The sequence below is a fragment of the Coenobita brevimanus genome, chromosome 14 (assembly GCF_032717465.1).
Source record: "Coenobita brevimanus isolate Jiangsu-jjx chromosome 14, ASM3271746v2, whole genome shotgun sequence".
Taxonomy (NCBI): domain Eukaryota; kingdom Metazoa; phylum Arthropoda; class Malacostraca; order Decapoda; family Coenobitidae; genus Coenobita; species Coenobita brevimanus.
This window is the reverse complement of record NC_136967.1, coordinates 1,978,195-1,996,963: the sequence shown is the minus strand read 5'-3', so window position 1 is coordinate 1,996,963 and position 18,769 is coordinate 1,978,195. Positions and strand designations below refer to the sequence as shown.

Genomic DNA, 18,769 nt, shown 5'->3' with positions numbered 1-18,769 from the left:
CCATTAGTTGGAATGGGTAATGGTCTGCAGTAAATAGCCAGTGCCATCTAAGGCAGGAATTATGTTTCCTAGTTGCTTTCACATATTAGTATGACACTGATACTACAGTAATATTGTAAATTGAAGTACAGATTGGCTCTCTCTGAACTGTGCCAATCTGTATGTATGTTCGCATGATCCCAATGCCAGGATGTGGTGGTGGTGGTGGTGGTGGTGGTGGTGAGGAGAGAGCTTGGTAAATTCATGCGCTATGTAATATATATATTATTATTTTATTTATTTTTTTATTTTATGTATGTACTTCATGTTTGCAAGGCTTGTATCAGTGTCCTTTTTCAGTTTAAACCTTGCAATAAGTATACAGTAAATGCACTTATATACTGAGCGATGTAGATATCATGGTCATCAATTTTTAAGTTCATTGTATCCTGTGTCACCTCCCCACACGTACCAAGATTGATTGGGGGGGGGGGGACTGCAGTTCTGGAACTGTACTAAAGTTAAGCACTAAGGTACAGGATGTATATAAGGCTTACTTTTTTACATCAGTTTAGTTTTAGAGGATGGCACTTGACACCATGAGGTTTGGTTGTGCTCGCCATGAGGTTTGGTTGTGCCACATTAATACTGAACTTTACTGTCTTTTAAATTTGTGATGTATGGTTCGTGTATGCACATGTGTGTTTGCCTTCATGAAGGACTCATCTGTGGAAGCAGGTCTTGTGTGCATGTGCTGTGATATCTTGGTAATTGTGCATTGCTTCTTGCATCAGCTTTACAATTAACATGGTTTTTGTGCATGTATTTAGGTTTGTTTCACAAAGGCACTTAAAGACAATAATTTCGGAGGTTCAGATGCCAAATTTAGCTTCATATACAGTATATATATTTTTTCCCACATCATACACCAGGTTTATCCAGATGCTTCATTTCTTGTTTGTGATTTTGTGGAGCTGATTAAAAGTTTTTTGTGACATTTGTCATGGTAATGTTTCCTAGTATTCAGCCTCCTCATTTGTTATTTATTTATTTTTAAAATAATCTTTTGTTTCAAGATATTGGGAATAAGTTTAAAATATTTTCAAAATTAATTGCTTAAGCCACAGACTATTCGTACTGGCACTGCTGCATGAAGGCAAAGGTACACAGTCTAATTTGGCTTCTTTGGGTTTAGTGCCTCTAATAATATGAGGCGCTTCGAGTCAGAGGGGCGACCCTGCATTTTGCTTATTTTCGGAAATTAGTTGTTAAACTTTGACATGGTTAATTGTACAGTGGTAAAATTATATGCATTTTATTGTTTAGCTTGAAAGTGCTAGCCAAGAACATTAAAATGGTGGTAAATATGACATGTTTATAGTATATTACAGTTCGGTAATGTCAAAGCAAATAAGCAAAATGTACGGTCGCCCCTCTGGCTCGGAGCGCCTCATATACTGTATATCCTATTCCTCGGCCCAATATGTACAGCACTACCCTTACATCAGTCCACTGTACAGAGAAGAATATCTTTGGAGACAAAAAAAAAATGACATCTGATCAATAAACCTACTCCTAGCAAATTGATGGCACGGTGTGGCTCTCTCTCTCTCTCTCTCTCTCTCTCTCTCTCATATGGCAACTGGTTGTGTAGGTTCTGTAAAATTTTTACCCCAGGTATTTTTGAAATGATGTCAGTAACTGTATTTCTTTATGCAAATGTAATTCTTGAGCCATAACAATTGAAGTGCATTTTTACCCTGAATTTCTAGGTGCTTATCAGCTGGTGACCTGCTAGCATCTTATTTTCCGACCTTTCATATTGCATTTATCTTTGTAGTAATTCAGATAGCCCAGCAGATGGGTAATTCAGTAATGTAGCTTCACAAGTGTGGTATGATGACAGACTTCATTGAATGTGTGCCCCTTTATCAGATATGCCGGCCGACCTGTCTCTGCATCTCCAGCCACTGGCAATAAGAAGACACATCTGCGTGAAGTGAAGCAGCTCTTGGAGGACTCGCTGGCTCTCTGAACTTCACTTCCTCATGTACTCCCTAGGTAACCGCTCTGATCATGTGGAGAGAGAGGGGATTATGAAGAGTACGCTAACATGGATGTAGACGAACAGGAAAATTGATGTAAGTTAAGTGTCTACAGTCCCTGTTGTTCTGTGATGAGATAAGCGTAGGTTGAATCTTCATAAATTTCTGATAGATGAAGAATGTAGCATCATTTCCAGTCTGAAGTACTGGGAGGATATAAGGCTGTGTTTCCAGTTGACACCAGTGCACCAGTAGTTACCTTTTTTTTTTTTTTTTTTTTTTTTTTTTTTTTTTTTTTAATAATGGAAATGAGCTCAGGAAAGTTCCAGTTGTCTCCCCTCCCCATGTATCGTAAGCTCGACTGTCATATCCACACAGCTTTTTTCATTCAGTTAGTATTTACTGGTTAGAACAGCTACAAAGTAGTGTAGGTTTAGGTTAAATGGTGCAGTACTGCTTTCTCCATGCATTTGGTTTTGCACACAAAATTGCCTGTTACTCTGCACAAGCACTGATTCTGATGATCATGAAGATATTTCAGTTCTTCACTCTTGTGGTTAAAGTATCTTGTTAATAATGGTATTAAATAATATCACATCAAATAGGACATATAACACAAATGTTGTTGTCATACGTAATACTATACCGGCAGAGGCTCTTGGTGGTAGTGAAGCTGTGTGATAATGTGCAGGTATAAGATTTTGATGAGTATATAAGGTGTGGGGTAGTCTGTCCTCACCTTGATTTATTTTATGCAACTAAACACAGCTGTACTGCATTACTCATGTATATACTCTTGTATTTATTTAAGTTTTAAACACTGATATTCTTACTGTTGACTACAATATCCAGTTTCACTCTCGTATTTATTTAAGTTGTAAACTCCGACATTCTTACTGTTGAAAACAATATCCAGTTTCAAGTGATCAGCACCTTCAGCCGTTACTGTTGATGTACTTTATTTTGCATGTGCTTCTCTCTCGGATTTTTTTTTTTTTTTTCCCCATGTCAGCTTGCCTTGAAAAGTGCCAACCCATAACACGGTCATAAATGCCTATGTACAAAGACTTTTGTCCTTTACTATGCATCTTAATATGAAATCCCACTGATAGTGTCAAAACTCCTGCTGCTATTACTTCCCATAGCAAGCAATATAATCTTAGTTCTTGCAGTACCAAGTAAAATATTGAAAAATTTCCTTTGCCAGCACATAGGTGAATGCTTCTGAAAGTAATTGGATTTCCTCAGATATGCTGTTTTCACATAACCTCACTTTTACTATGTTACATTCAGCAGCATGGAAGGTATCCACAGATGTTCAGATTCATTGTCAGGAATTTCTTTTACACTATCAGGTTGTAATCAACTGCTCTGTGTAGTATTGTCTACGTAGAGCTTGCAGAAATTTTGTAGGTTGTGTACAGTGATGATTAGAGACCAGTCAGATTTGCCATTTTACTTCAGAGAGGTAAGATTGTAAGCTGTACATCTGTGTAAATATCCTGGATTAATTGGTGTGTAAAGTTTTATTAGATCATCTGTAGACAGACAGTGAAAGTTATTGTGATTTTTTTATTATTTTATTTATTTATTTTTAAACAAAATGATGGTTTTGTTCAGTCTCATACTTCTGAAGACAGGTCAGGCCATCAGTGAGGGCTCATTCAAGTGAATGTATATATTGTAACTTAAAATTGACCTACTCAAGAAATTTTGTAAAGCTTGAAGAAATGGGTCAAGCTCTCTGACATAATACGCTACAATTCTTCCACCTCTCCCCATCTCTCTCATATTCTGTCATCTTGTTATAGTCTTTTTCTCTCATGTTCTTTCATCACACTTTAGTCTCAGTTGTCCTGCATCATCTTGGCCCGTCCGACTCAGAAAACTACCTAATATTGACAAATTCTCAATATGTGAGTAGCTAGAGGTGATTTTTTTTTTCTATATAGTAATTGCAAGTATGACAGTTAGGTGGGTTTAGCAGTTAAGAATATTTAGTTCTGTGAAATATTAATAAATTGCTGCATTTACCATTTTGTGCTAAGTCATAGCTGAGGATAAAGCTTAGGAATAATTATGGTACAGTACTGCATACATATTTAGCAGCTGCAGCAGTAGCAGCACTTTTTAGTAATGAGTTATGAAATATATATATATGGTGGCAGTAATTTGCCATATCTGCTGTGGTAGTTTTTTGGAATTATCACCTATTTGATCTTTTTTGCTGAGTTGGATGTGCTTTCATTCAACTATGTGATTATACAACATATGCAGATTTGCAGACTAGGTTTAGGAGTACTCTGCTGTAGATTCTTGTTGGCTTTTTCTGTAGGTTGGAAAACTTGAACTTTTTTGTTCTGTCCAGGAATTCAACCTTGGCCCTTTAGGTATGACTTAAATTTAACTATATTCATACATGATATCGTTTTATGAAAGTTGGGCAACATTGTGTAAACTTAAGCATTGACTGAACTGAAACACAGAGAAACTTGCATTAACCTATTACCAATATCTTTTTTCCTGACTCATTTTTCCTCCCCAGCCGTCATTCATTTCACAGCCTCTCTTGCAGTGTAGAATCATAACAGTAAAAAATGCAAATCTGGTTCACTCTGAAGTTGACTCTTACACGAACTATCATCGGAGTACAAGAAGTCTTATATCTTAGTGAAATTAATCCGGATACATTTATGTGGAGTTGCAGAACGTGGTGAAAGTTTTTGGCATATCAGATAGAGCCAAGATTCTGGGGGCATGAATGATGAGTGAATGGAAGTGTGTCCCATTGAATTGGGCAAACTTGGGATGTCTGGATGTTGCTACTCCTCACTCTGTTCTAGGGTGGGAAAGGAGGTCTGGATGATGGTGATGCTTATGAAAGTAATCCAAGCCTGTGTTTTCAGTCTTTGATTATTTTTGGCTCAGACTAGGATTTGAGAAGGTATACTGTATATTGTTCTAGTATGGTATGTTTATGTACTGAGTAGTCTAAATCAGGGCCTCTGTGCTTCTGATGAGGCATAAAGGATTGAATGTTGGATGCACTAAGTTTGTGTTAATGTTTGTTTTGTATAGTTAAAGGTTGCCAAAGTTCAAGTAGACTTATACAAAAATTGTTTAGTTAAAGGTTCCCAAAGTTCAAGCAGAACTATACGAAAATTCTAAATTTCTGGAATGCCACTTATGAACAACGTAGTTGCAGTGAACATGACAGTGTTGTAACTAATATATCCCTCATCTGCTATATCAACATCATACCACCACATCCAGCCTTTTCCTTTACGGATTTAAGTTGCCGAGATTCCCCTGTATCATTGTATTGCAGGGTGAGGATGTTGGATGTTTCCATACCCATGCTATGTGTCTACCTTCCACAACATATATTGTTTTGTAGTTTATTGTTAATTGTCTTAATTTTGTAGTTGATTCCTAGAATACTTCAGCTGTACTCATTTTCTTTTCTCAAACCTCTGACACCCATACTCCCCATACAAGGAATTCCTTGGCTGCAAGTCACATGCATAATATTAATAATCCACTATTGTAACAAGCCTGTTTGTGTGTTAGTTTTGGAAGATGTAAATAAAGGTTTTATTTTAATGCACTCACGGCTGTACAGTGAACAAAGTGGTTTATTCTATCCTCCTTAATTTTTATGATTCATCTTCACTCAGTTTTCTCTTCTCATGGGATGGAAGGAAAGAATTAGCAAATAACATTACTGGATCTAAAAACAGTGCAACAGAAGCTTGTTTTCAGCTACACTCCCAAGGGGTCAGTCCCCCATCCACCTATTTCCCTTCAGAGGCCTGTTGCTTCATGGACAGAATTTTCCTAGAGACTTGTTCCCCATGGACGTATTCATCCCATAAGATTCTCTTTACCACATTTCCCATTGGAGGCATTTACTCCAAGTGAATACAAGTATTTACCTTTGGACCTATTTCTGAAAACATCTTCACATGACTTTAGTTTCTTTATGACTAGTATGGAAAAGACCTATTTATTCCAAGTGAACAAATTTCTCCTTTAACTTGTTTTTGTTTTACCTGTTTCTCCAAATTTATTTTCCCAATAAGACCAATTTCCCCACAGACCTGTTACTTCCCAGAGGACCTGTTTCACCATGGGCCTACTTGTTCCCAATTAATCCGTTTTGTCATGGACCTATTATCTCCCAGTGAACCTGTTTTTCCAGGGACCTGCTTGTTCCCAATGAACATATTTCCTTATGGACCTATTTGTTCCCAGTGTATCATGTTCCCTGAAGACCACTTCCCCCCCCCAGTATATTCTATAAACAGTTAGCTCCCAGTGGACTAATTTCCTACAGATCTATGTGTTCACAATGGACATGTTTCCTCATGAACCTGTTTGCCCCTAATGAAAGTGCCAAATTTCCATGTGGACCTTTATTTCCATGAGCCTGTGTTCCCAATGAACATGGACATTTGTTATCAATATGTACAGTGGACATAATTACTCTAACTGTTTTCTCATGGATCTATTTCCCCATAGACATGTTCCCAATGAACCTATTGTATTTCTTCCCAGTGAACCCACTTATCCTAACAGACTTGCATCCCCTTGGACTTATTTACTTCAAATGAATCTACAGAAATTTCCCCATGGATCTGTTTGTTTCCAATGTTTCCTTATACATCTACTTTTCTTCCCAGCAGACCTATTTCCCCATAGACCTGGTTTCCAGTGGACCTATGTTTCTCAGACTTTTGTTCCTAATGAGCCTATTTGTTTTTACTTGGCTTATTGCCTCATAAACCTATTTTCCCTAATGTAGCTGTACATACAATAGACCAATTTTCTGCAATGGACCTATTTTTTCTAGTGCAGCTATGTACTGTATACAATGGACCAGTTTTCAGCAATGGACCTATTTACTCCTAATAAGTAATAGGGTATGCGGCCAGAATGTCTGGCTCAGGGAAGATGGACGTCCCTGCCCTGCACAGTCCCGGGTCGCCCTTGGGTAAGGTGCTGCACCCGTTAGTTGCCAAAAGGCAGTAGGTGAATGGTTACCCACATCCTGGGACGTAGTACCATGGGAGTGACGTGGGACCAAGATCTGGTAGCTGGCCTTGCACAGTACTCCCAGGTGGGGAATTTGGCCTCATTTACCAAGTACTCCTGCACACAGTCCTTCCTCTTTGGGGGGACCGTGCCTCCATTTTCCCACCACCTTGCTGTTTGGAACCCTGATATGACCCTCACAAGCTACTGTCTGCCACAGGATACCAGTGTTCAGGTAATGTGAGTACTCCATGTTTTTTGAGTTCCCTGTAGGATCAGATATTGTGCATGCACCTGTTTACCATGTGAAAACCAAATTTTTTTCCTTGGCTAAGCTCAGTAACAAATATACTACTAGGCAGCTCATGTTCAAAAACCAAAATCACGTGCGTGATGTCAGTGAGTCAAACTCCGAGATGATTTAACTTCATTAGCCCTTGCTGCAACACAGCACCATTTTGCATCTCCAGACACTCCTGTTTAATTTTTTACTTTTATGATTTACATTGGGACACATGGTGTAACAGAGCTGTTATTTTAAGGTTTGCGTGCCAGAAAGAGACTTGTTTTTGAGCAACTTTGGCACTAGTAATGTGAAAGTATACTGTTTCATTAGATGATGAGTGTTTGTTACTGAACCAAAACAAAAAATTTCATATACTAATTCATTTCTGTAATTCACCTTTAAATCATGGAGGTTAATTGTGACTCAACTAAGCCATGAATCTGAAATAAGTCGGTTCAAGGACGACAAATTTTAGTTCAATATTTTTAGTACAGTATAATATTTGTTTAAAATGAGTATCATCAGGATCAGTGCTTTGGTTATACTTAAATCAACTTAACCTAAAATTGCCTTATTTACTTCTTGAATACTTGGCTGTAGCAGTATGTTAACAGGAGAATGTGATGCTAATCTTGAAGTGCTTAGGAGAAGCTGTAGATGTGTAGCATTCCCTTTTTTTGTCATTTGTGAAGTATTTTGCAAGAGGGCAAAAAATCTGTCCTAAGTTAGAAGCGTACTGAGATTGTTTATTGCATATCCCACTATTGCATATCCCACCAGATAGAACAGCAAACAAGACATTATATTTCTCATGTTTCTGTACACATGTATTCCCTCCTCCTCCTACCCAGTTTTGTTAATACATCCGTATGTATGTGGTATGGTATTTTTTATTATAAAGCTGAATTCACAAGTCTGTGGTGCAGTGGGTGGAACACTTGTTGCTTAACCCAAGTCCGCCAGACCGAGCAGATTTGTCGATTACTGGTGTGCAACTGCTTGTGTGGGGTCACCCTACAGGAACAGCAGTGTACATGTTAGGTAGGAACTGACCCCACTTTGTGGTAGTGCCTCGCCTGGTGCAGAGCAGGGTCCTTCCCACCTGTTGCTTAACCCAAGTCCGCCAGACCGAGCAGATTTGTCGATTACTGGTGTGCAACTGCTTGTGTGGGGTCACCCTACAGGAACAGCAGTGTACATGTGACAAACATCTGTGAAGGTCTGTGAATCATGGTGCATTAACCCCATACCCTCTGATGATTTTTTTTTTTTTTTTTTTTTTTTTAATGGAGTTCATAAGGCCATACCTAATTCCGTTGTGGTAAAGAATAATTTCCTCAAGCTACATAAAATCAAACTAGAAGGAAAAACGATAAGATCATCGGACTGAAGGGACTAAACACCTTTTGGACTAATCACTTCAGTGTTATTCAAGGTTACTTTCACATCTGCAGGGATGGTTATTCAGGACTACAGTTCATATTTTTACCTGATGGGGATCACCCTTTTTGCAGCTCATTTCCCATTGTTCAGTGGTAGAATAAAACAGTGCAGTGGCGCTTCATCCTGTTTAGCGCATTATTCTACTGTAGCTTTAATCTCTCATCATAGCTCAGCATTAAAGAAGATGGCAAAATAAACATGGGGCATTCAGATATCCTCTGGTTTAGTAGGTGGCAAGGTATAAGTTCTGCATGCTTTCATAGACCCCCCCATTTTTTTTTTTTTTTTTTTTTTATTTTTTTTTTTTTTTCTCCAGTGACTGGGCTTAGGTCTCTCAGCCTGTTCCCAAGGCCCAGTAGTCTCACGTGACACCACTTCATCACTAACGCCCACCGTCAATATTGAACACATGCTTCCTCTCTCTCATTTAGGACTGATGTACTGGTATTAGCGGGGGTACTGTTACTCGTCGGCTAGTCTTCTGGTAGATGAGCTAGTCTGCTTTATGAAATTCATATCCTTGAGGTGCTCCCTGTCCAAGTCGAGATTTAAACCTGGGTCCATCAGGTCTGCAGACTACCCTTACTGTCGATTCAGCACTTTAGTTACGTTGATATTGTGTGGGACTAGCAGAATGCTTTTTAAGGAGCAAATTCTGGGATTGTTGCCGTTTGAGAATTTATACGTACCCAGTTTTTAAGAAATATAGCCATTGATTACTAGTAAAACAATATGATAGGAACATTCAATTTTCAAGTCAGTTCAGTTAATATGATAGTCGTAGTAGTGGTAGGATCATCGATCATGGAATAGAAACTGGAGGAGGAGCAAAAGCAGCAGCAGTATTAGTAGCAGCAGTAGTAGTTGTAGAAGCAGCAATTGCAGTAGAAGCAGCAATAGTGGGAGAGGCCGCAGCAGTAGCAGCAACAGTAAAATAGTAGAAATAGCAGCAGCAATAGCCTGGTAGTAGAAACCAGTAGCGACAGTAGTTCTAGTAGCGATAGTAATACCTGCTATGTAATTTCCATTTCTTGCAAACGCCATATGATTTTATTTAATTTTTAAACGGGAGAATATAGACCTGATAAATAACCTACGTAATTCTTGAGTTGAATATAATCCTTTATAATCGGTGAGAACCCTAAATGGTTCGTCATTTGTATTGGGGGTTAATAAGGTAAACTATGTATATATATATATATATATATATATATATATATATATATATATATATATATATATATATATATATATATATATATATATATATATATATCACCAACAGGGAAAAGGTACAGGCAGTCATTACCCTACTGGAGGCCAATTTATAGAGCAGTGGAAACTCATACCGTACATAAATGCTTATATATTCATTAAAAAAAAAAAAGAAAAAAAAAATGCATAATGGCGTGGAGCGGCCGAACAAGAGGGGAGGGGGGGAGCTGGAGGGAATGGCCACTTCGGAGGGGGAGGAAAGGTTGGTCGGAGGGCGTTCTCCTCTTTGGGTAAGCATAATCTTTTTTCACCCCAATAATTTGACTTAATTGGATTATGTTCAGCACTTCGACCGTTGACCTGTTGCGAGATTAAAGTCTATTAAACGATTTTTTTTTTTCTTTTACCAGCAGCGTTGTTTATTGAAAGGCTGTTCTCCCATGTTACGGTAGCTTGTTCACTTTTTTCTTTTGCTGCTTAATTTCCCGTACCTCGCAGATGGGATACGATTTTAGAGTGGTCCGTCATACTTTCCATTGCACTTTTTTGTGACTAGCGTTATATGTAGTGGTAATCCAAGGTTATAGCTGGACATTAATGATGGCGATGATAGCATTGGGCCAAGTTGAAGTGTACCTAATGTTCTGAAATGTTTATGATTTGATTTCTCACCAGAGTTTTATCTTCAGGACACTGTGGAATTAGCTTTACGTAATGATTTTTGTATTGCATAACTGGTTGGTAGTAGAAACCATAACGTGGACGTGGCATTGGATGGGTTTTTACCATAAATCAATTTTTACTCTGGATTTTCAGCTTTGAAGTCGTTTGGGCTTTCATAGTACTTTACTGGGTTAACCTATAAGAATTCCAATAGTCTTATGTACTGCTTTTTAAAATTTTGTTTTTGCTTTTCAGAGCATATAAGACAAGCGTTTGGATTCAAGTGACCAAGATGGTTTTTTGGATTCATGACTAAGACAACAAGCGTTTGGATTCAAGTGACTAAGACGATGGGCATTTGGATTCAAGCAACCAAGAAGATGGGTGATTGTATTCAAGAAGACAGCTGTTTGGATTCAAGCAACCAAGAAGATGGGTGTTTGGATTCAAGCGACCAAGAAGACAGATGTTTGGATTCAGTTGACCAAGAAGATGGATGCTTGGATTCAAGTGACCAAGAAGGCAGGTGTTCGGATTCAAGCGACAAAGAAGACTGGTGTTTGGGTTCAAGTGACGAAGGCTTTTCAGATACCGGTAAGTATCTGTGTTTTTACTAGCAACCAAGGAGACCCACTCCTATATTATGCATATTTCCTGTGGGATATATTTGGGGACTGGAGGGATATTACTACCAACCAAGGAGACTCTTTCCTAAATCATATATCTTGTAGCAGTTATTTAGAGGCTGGTGGGTTTCTATTAGTAACCAAGGAGGTTCATTCTTAAATTTCCTGTAGCCGTTATTTGGAGGCTGGAGGTTCTTGACCAGCAACCAAGGAGACACTCCTACATTAGACAAATTGCTTGTAGCAGTAATTAGGAGACTGGAGTGTTTTGACTAGTAACCAAGGAGATGAATTCATACCTCTTAAAACTTAAATTTCCTGTTTTCATAAAGATGGAAGAATTGCAGTAGTAGTTTTTTTTTTTTTTTTTTTTTTTTTTTTTTTTTTTTGCACTAGTTTTATGCAGCAATAAGTCAAATTTCAAAAGATCAAAATGTGGTTGGTGCATTGAGTTAATTTTTTTTTATATGGTGTTATTTAAATAGTGTATAGTATAATCAGCTGAAGAACCATGAAATTAAAATGTACTTTGAAGTTCCATTGGTACCAAAAGCACAGTGGTCCAAGTGTAGTAAAAAATATGTTGAAATATTTCCCCAGACTTCATTTTCTCAACTTTTAAATCACAGTTTAATGTTACAGTTTATACATACAAGGGGAGGGGTAGTACATACTCTAAACTTAGATATTTCCAAGTACCTCATATTTATTTAATGTTTCAGTTTATACATACTATACTCAGTTTCTTTTATTGGGGCAAAGATGCACTGAACAGATTAGTGATTATTGGCTGAGTGCAGCATTACTTCATAATCTAGCATTTTTAACTGGCAACAAATATCTGAGAGGGAAATTTGGGGTAGTAAATATTTTTTGGACTTGTTGCATTCAGCCAATCATCATCAACCTGTCATGTGCATCTTCGCATCAGTAAAAAGATGGAGTATAGGGGAGGGTGAGACTGTAAACTCAGATATTTCCAAGTACCATGTATTTACTAGTATTTCTTTGTGCATTACTGGGATCCTATATCCCTTGTCCTAACATATAGTACATTATAATACTGTACTTTGAATTCCTATGATAAAGAAGTGTTAACTCCTAAACTCCAGCATTATGAAGGAAAGCTGTTTGCATGAAATTATGTAGTGTGCACTTGTGCCAATTTTAGTTTTACGTGCAATAGTATATGGGAACAAAATTTGATTTTAAATGATGTTTGCACCAATAATAATGTCAGGTGGGGTAGGGAGGGGAGGGGGAGGATATCTCACACAGAGAAAGTGACCAATAAAAATCAATTCCACCAATTTAAGTACTTCAGTCCGTCACACAACCACAAAGAACTGAAGACTGATTAACTCTTAAGTCAGTTTTCAGGTCAGTAATACTATACATGGCTACATCCATCCATACATCATCCAGTCCTTTGTTATTCCATAGAGGAGCGTAGGAACGCGGGGCTGGGCAAGTTGGTCCTGACATTTAAGGTGCGAGTGACCAGCCTCACTCATCCCTAAGTAGCATTATGTGAGCAATAAACCCCAACCACTCCATGGATATAAGGCTACACAGGCTCAATCCAATTGGGGCACCTTAATTACCCAATAAACCACCAGGCGCCCTAATTTGGTTATATGTTTACCACCCAGTGTAGTAAATGGTTTCCTAGTGTACAGGAAACCATTTGGCTTGTCACTTAATGTAGAGTCACCTGTTGGCAGAAGGAAGAGGAAAGAAAGAAGAGGGAGTGTTACATTCCCATAATTATATACCGGTGTTTCAAAATTTAATTTTCTGTTAATCCTTTAGAGCCAATCATTTTGGATTTCAGAGAACAGTATGCATTGTGTAGTCATTTATCAAGACTTAATTTTCCATTAATGCTTGTCCATCTATGGCTTCTCAGTTTTACTGTTATTAGTATTATTGTTTTTTCTTTCAAGAATTTAATTGCATGAGGCACAGGATTTTCACACGTAGGCATTAAAACCTGCACTGGTACTCCCAATAAATGACTTCATACAATAAACTCTCAGTTATCCAGTGTAATTCATGAGTAAACTGATCAGTTAAAGATTAAAATCAAGTATAAAATACAATACAGTATTGATCCAGTACATATACTACAGTAATACAGGAAATACCATCCACTCGATGTAGTGCTGCTCTCAGGTGTCTGCCCTTTCCTCTCCTCTGTCCTTCTTTCCTTCCATCCTCTTCTGTCTTTCTTTCCTTCATTCTTTCCCCTTCCTTCTGCCTACGGGTGACTTTACACTCCCTCTTATGTCTTTCATTCCTTCATTCTTTCCTTTTCCTTCTGCCTGTGGGTGACTGTACACTGAGTGACAAGCCAAATGGTTTCCTGTACACCAGGAAACCATTTACTATGCTGAGTGGTAACCATATAACCAAATTATGGCACCTGTTGGTTTAGTGGGTAATTAAGGCGCTCCAACCGGATTGAACCGGTGAAGGTTTATATCCAAGGAGTGGTTGGGGATTATTGCTCATGTGATGCCATTCAGGGATGAGTGAGGCTGGTCACTCTCATCTTAAATGTCAGGACCATCTTGCCTAGCCCTGGGCTCCTATGCTCCTCATGGGGCGAAGTAGGACTGGATGATGGATGGATGGATGAACCTTAATCTTGTACACACCTAGTGTTGGCATTTATTGAGGATAGATTCGCACAGATATGTCCTCATTATACAGTAGTCAGAACACTAGGGTACGGAGCACTGAGGGGCCACAGGGTTAATCACAGCACTACAGCAGCGGGTGAGGCGTTTGGGGCCATATGTGTTGCCAGACATCTAATCCCTGAGTGCATCTAGATTAAGTGGACACAACTTGGTAATGTTGTGGTTTAGATGCTGAAAATGGAAGTTTTTAATATTTGTTTGGTGTTTTGTAATTTTCATATAAGTTAAAGCAACTGTGCTATAAGTTTTCACCACTTCCTGCACTCCCCAACAGGCTAAACTTAAGATGTAGACTGTGGGCTTGAGGTTGTGGGCTGAAGTCAATAGAGGAGAAGGAAGTAAACACCAAATCTACCAAACGAAGGAGCTGAAGCCAGTAGAGGAGAAGAAGAAAGGAAACTATGAAGTAAACACCAGTCTACCAAACGAAGGAGCTGAAGCCAGTAGAGGAGAAGAAGGAAGGAAACTATGAAGTAAACACCAGTCTACCAAACGAGGGAGCTGAAGCCAGTAAAGGAGAAGAAGGAAGGAAACTATGAAGTAAACGCCAGATCTACCAAACGAGGGAGCTGAAGCCAGTAGAGAAGGAAGTAAGGAAACTATGAAGTAAACACCAAATCTACCCTTCAAAGGACATGATCACTCTTCTGTCATGTTGATACTGTACATTTACAAGTACAGTCAACCAGAAAAAAAGTATCAGCCATTCTACACGTATCATTCTCAAACATGAACAAAGCGTTGTGATATATGGGACACCCTGCAGTTATGAGGGCAAATATTGTTCTTGGTATTTATTATGTCTCAAGATAACGTAAATTGTCACATATTGGATGGTTTATTTTTTGAGGCAATATGTTAATAATTTTAAGTGCCTCTGCTAAACTTGCTCATTTTTGCAATCATTGATCCTCAGGTTTGTGATACTTTTTTGGTTGACAGTACAACAGTGAAAATATGAGGGAAATTTGTAAACTACTTTACTTGGTGTTCTTAGGTTTAAATACCTCTTTTATAAATCTTCACTGGCTACCCTTTCAAGTTACCTACTCCTCCCCTCATTATCATATTATTTTTGTGGTTATTATTACTGTTATGATGATGATGATGATGATGATGATTATTATTATTATTATATTACATGGCTCGTTTCACTGGACAGTGTTCACACTTTTTTACCTGTTTCTGAACCTTAGCTCAACCCATCATTAACTGGGAAAGAAGCCTATATGATGATGATGATCTGTTATCGTTATTTTTATTATTATTATTATTATTATTATTTTATTATTATTATTAGTATTAGTATTGTATAGTTTGGCATGGGAACAAAAAGTCAGAAGTGAGAGACGTGGACATGGGGTTAGAGAGGAATGTGTGTGTGGAGTTTTTAGACTGGATAGGATAATTAATAATGACTTGTGAAGGTATGATGTAAAGAAGTCTGTAGACACTATGATTGAAGGTTGTGTCTGTGCTTGGATGGAATGGTTATTTGGAGAGTGTATGTAAATAGGGTGGTGAAAAAGGTATGAGTGACTGATGCCACATTTTTTACTGTCACATTGTGGTCATACAGTTTCATACAAAATCATTCAGTTTCACACAATTTCATATGATACCGTCGAAAGTGAAACAGTTCTTGAAGGTGATTTGAAATTTGTCTGTGGAGTAATTCAGTTTTCATACAGTTTCACACAAAATGAAAGTAACACCACATTGCTGTCAAACACTCCAACCCACCCTGATCCTGCCAAAAGTGTGGATATTGCCACCATGGACATATTTAATTTTCGTTAAATAGGAATTTACGATGGATCTTAACTGAAATGATATTGTATTGATATTACTACATTGAAAGCAACCTCGGAATACTGTATTTATAAATCGGTTCACTCACTGATGTAAAAATGCTGATACATGTTACCCTGGGGCTGTATTTCTATTCACCGTCAGAAGGCAAAGTTTACAAAGAGATCACCCATTTCACTTGCTTTTAAACATAGATCCTCCCAATAACAGTCCACAGTACGTGGGGAGATGCCTGATTCAACAGTGTCGTAAATCAGTTATATCCGATGTTCCTTCCTGAAGTGGGATTTCAAGCACGTGTATAAAACAATATCACTTGATGAACCATACAAAATGCGGCTTGATTTGAAGATGGGAGGAGGTATGGTATGTAAGAAAGTGGATCTATGTGGTCACTTTCTGTAATAAAGCAGGTTACGGAAGGTGATGCTAGGGAACTCGTAGGGGTTAGGGATAGTTGGATGGTTTGTATGTAGGAGAGCATATGACGGGCTTAGCCCCCCCCCCCTTCTTTTTACGATAGTCATTGGGTTTAGTATCTCGTAGGTAATGTAAAGCACATCTATGCAGAAAGAATGTGCAGTTGGTTTGGCTTGTGTTGTCAGGATTTCAGGAGCATGTATGGTGATTGAATTATTTTGTGGGCCATTTAATAGGCATATTGATTAGTGCACCCTCAGTCATGTTTTGTGTTTTCATACTTTTTAGACTTTATGTCATGCCGTTGTTAGGTAGGAGACTGGCCATGATGATAATTAGTATTGTGTTGTCTTTGGTGGTGGTGGTGGTATTATCGTCCTTACTTTTTGTCCCTACCATCTTCCTTCCCTCTCTTGCCAGCCCCCACCCCCTCCCTGCATGTCTTCCTGCCACACCCTCTCCCTCATTGCCTGCCCTGCTGCCTCCTTCCAATTTTTTCTGGCTGCCTCACCCCCTCCCTGTCTAGGAGCATTTCTCGCTCCTTTCATTCATGCTTACCCCTCTCTTCCAAGATGCCTGCCTCCTCTCATTTTCTCCCTCCCTTCCTGCATGCCTGGCTCACCCCCTTCCATGCCTTCCTCAATTTTCTCTTTCAAGTTTTTCTCCTTACCCCTACCTCCCTACCTGTCTCGCCTTTTCTTCCTAGGCTCACCACCCTTCCTCCCTGCCACACCCCTTCCCTTCCTACCTGTCTCACCCCTTCCTGCCCACTTGCTCCACCCCCATCCTGCCCACCTGCCCCACCCCCATCCTGCCCACGTGCCCCACCCCCATCCTGCCCACGTGCCCCACCCCCATCCTGCCCACCTGCCCCACCCCCATCCTGCCCACCTGCCCCACCCCCCACCCCCCCAAGCCATCCCACGACACCCCCTTCCTGCTATCTGCCTCCTCCCTGCTACCTCTTATCCCATTTTATCTTTCTGACTCATGCCAACCCCTCCCCCCCTACTTACCTGCCCCACTCCTACCCTGCCTCTCTTTACCGCATTGAGGAATGTGTGCAGAGTGCATTGAATGCCAAGGATGAGGAATGCTGTGATTTGTTTAAGAAGTGCAGTGAGGAAGTATGTTAATATGGTTGAAGAGAGCTTGCTCAGATAGCATGGTTGTATGGAGGGAATGAATGGAAACAGGGTAGTGGAAAGGTTTTGATTATTAGTCAGGATGTGGGAGGGGGTATGGGTACCACACTGGTGTAAAGCAGCTCATGGTTTGCACCTTCCATTACAGCAAAACATATTTACTTAATCTGTCTGTGTGTGTCGTGTTAATTAGATTTGTTAATGTAATCTTTTGCATATATGTTTGCATCAGTGCAGGTCATTACGATAAATAATGTAATTTATACAGGTAATCAAAACCCTCATAACATTATAATTCTAGAGATGTAAAGCATTACTACTACCAGATGTTCTGCGTTACTGTACACACTTTCCAAAAAGTATCATCAGCCAGGTGATTTGTTGGTTTCACAAATAGTATTGTTGCAGTGCCCCTCCCCCCCCTTTTTTTTAAGGCAAATATTTCAGAATTAATTTGTCTATCTAATGCCAGATGCCTTTGTTTGTTATATAAAATTAATTATTTATGATGTGCTGCAACAGCAGCCATAATCATGTATGAAAAGTTACTGGATATTTTTTTTTTTTTAATTGTAATGATGGAAATGTTGAGATACTATTTGGACTAACCATCTACAGAGTTTGTTCTTGACTCAGAATTACTACATTGTATTATTACTTATGTACCCCCCTCCCCTCCCCACTTCATTCCTTCACTTAACCTGCATCCCTGTATTATTATTTACGGATGTACCCCCCCCTCCCCCACTCCTCCTTAGTTATATTTAACCCGCATCCCACATTTATTTCATCTCCCTACCTCCTTACTACCATCTCCTCAGCTTCCCAACCCCCATTCCTTCCTACATCCCCCCCTCCCTCCTCCTCTTCCTCCCATCCTTCCTCCTTTCTCCACCCACTCTCCCTTCCTACTTCCTTTGTTGATACTCTCCATTCCTATTGCTTCCCTCCCTATTTCTCTTTCCTCCTTGCACATCCCAATTTCCCTCCCCTCCCCCATCCTCATTCCTACCTCCCTTCCCCAACCGTCCTCCTTTCTCCCTCCCTCTTTCTCATCTACCAGCTGTTTTTGTTGCTGCCTCCTCTTCCTCCTCCCCCATCCCCCCTTATTGTCTTCTCCTTCTCCTTCCCCATCTTTTCTCCTCAACCTCCTCTTTTCTTCTCTTTCTTCTGTTCCTCCTCCTCCACCACCCCATTTTCCTCTTCCTCTTCTTCCTCCTCTTTCCTCTTTTTCCTCCTCTTTCCTCTTCCTCCTCCTCCCCCTCATATGCCTCCTCCCCCCCACTTGTATGCCCTTTGCCCCCTCCCCCCGTGCCTCCTACCTGTTCACCCACTTCCCCTATTTATTTCTTTGGAAAAGGTTATCAAAGTCTAATTAAATTAAGGTATTAAATGT

General features: G+C 39.3%; 1 protein-coding gene and 1 long non-coding RNA gene across 6 annotated transcripts in view; both read left to right on the top strand.

Moving 5' to 3' along the window:
* The window catches only part of Ogdh (oxoglutarate dehydrogenase Nc73EF), a 54,476-nt gene extending 48,822 nt beyond the window's left edge, over window positions 1–5,654 (top strand). For both annotated transcript variants that reach the window (XM_080265371.1, XM_080265370.1), the window contains one exon: window positions 1,915–5,654. In XM_080265371.1, coding sequence (XP_080121497.1) covers window positions 1,915–2,014 — 100 coding nt within the window. In that variant the 3' untranslated portion in view covers window positions 2,015–5,654. The remainder of the gene's footprint in view (window positions 1–1,914) is intronic.
* A 1,305-nt stretch (window positions 5,655–6,959) lies between these two features.
* On the top strand, window positions 6,960–17,091 carry LOC145390437 (uncharacterized). 4 transcript variants are annotated; one of them, XR_013895628.1, is made up of 4 exons: window positions 6,960–7,293; window positions 10,921–11,259; window positions 14,271–14,356; window positions 14,625–17,091. It is a non-coding gene; the product is annotated as an uncharacterized LOC145390437 (long non-coding RNA). The 4 variants fall into 4 exon arrangements; XR_013895630.1 differs by having other exon boundaries at window positions 6,960–7,298; XR_013895629.1 differs by lacking the exon at window positions 14,625–17,091 and having other exon boundaries at window positions 14,271–14,338.
* The last annotated feature ends 1,678 nt before the right edge of the window (window positions 17,092–18,769 follow it).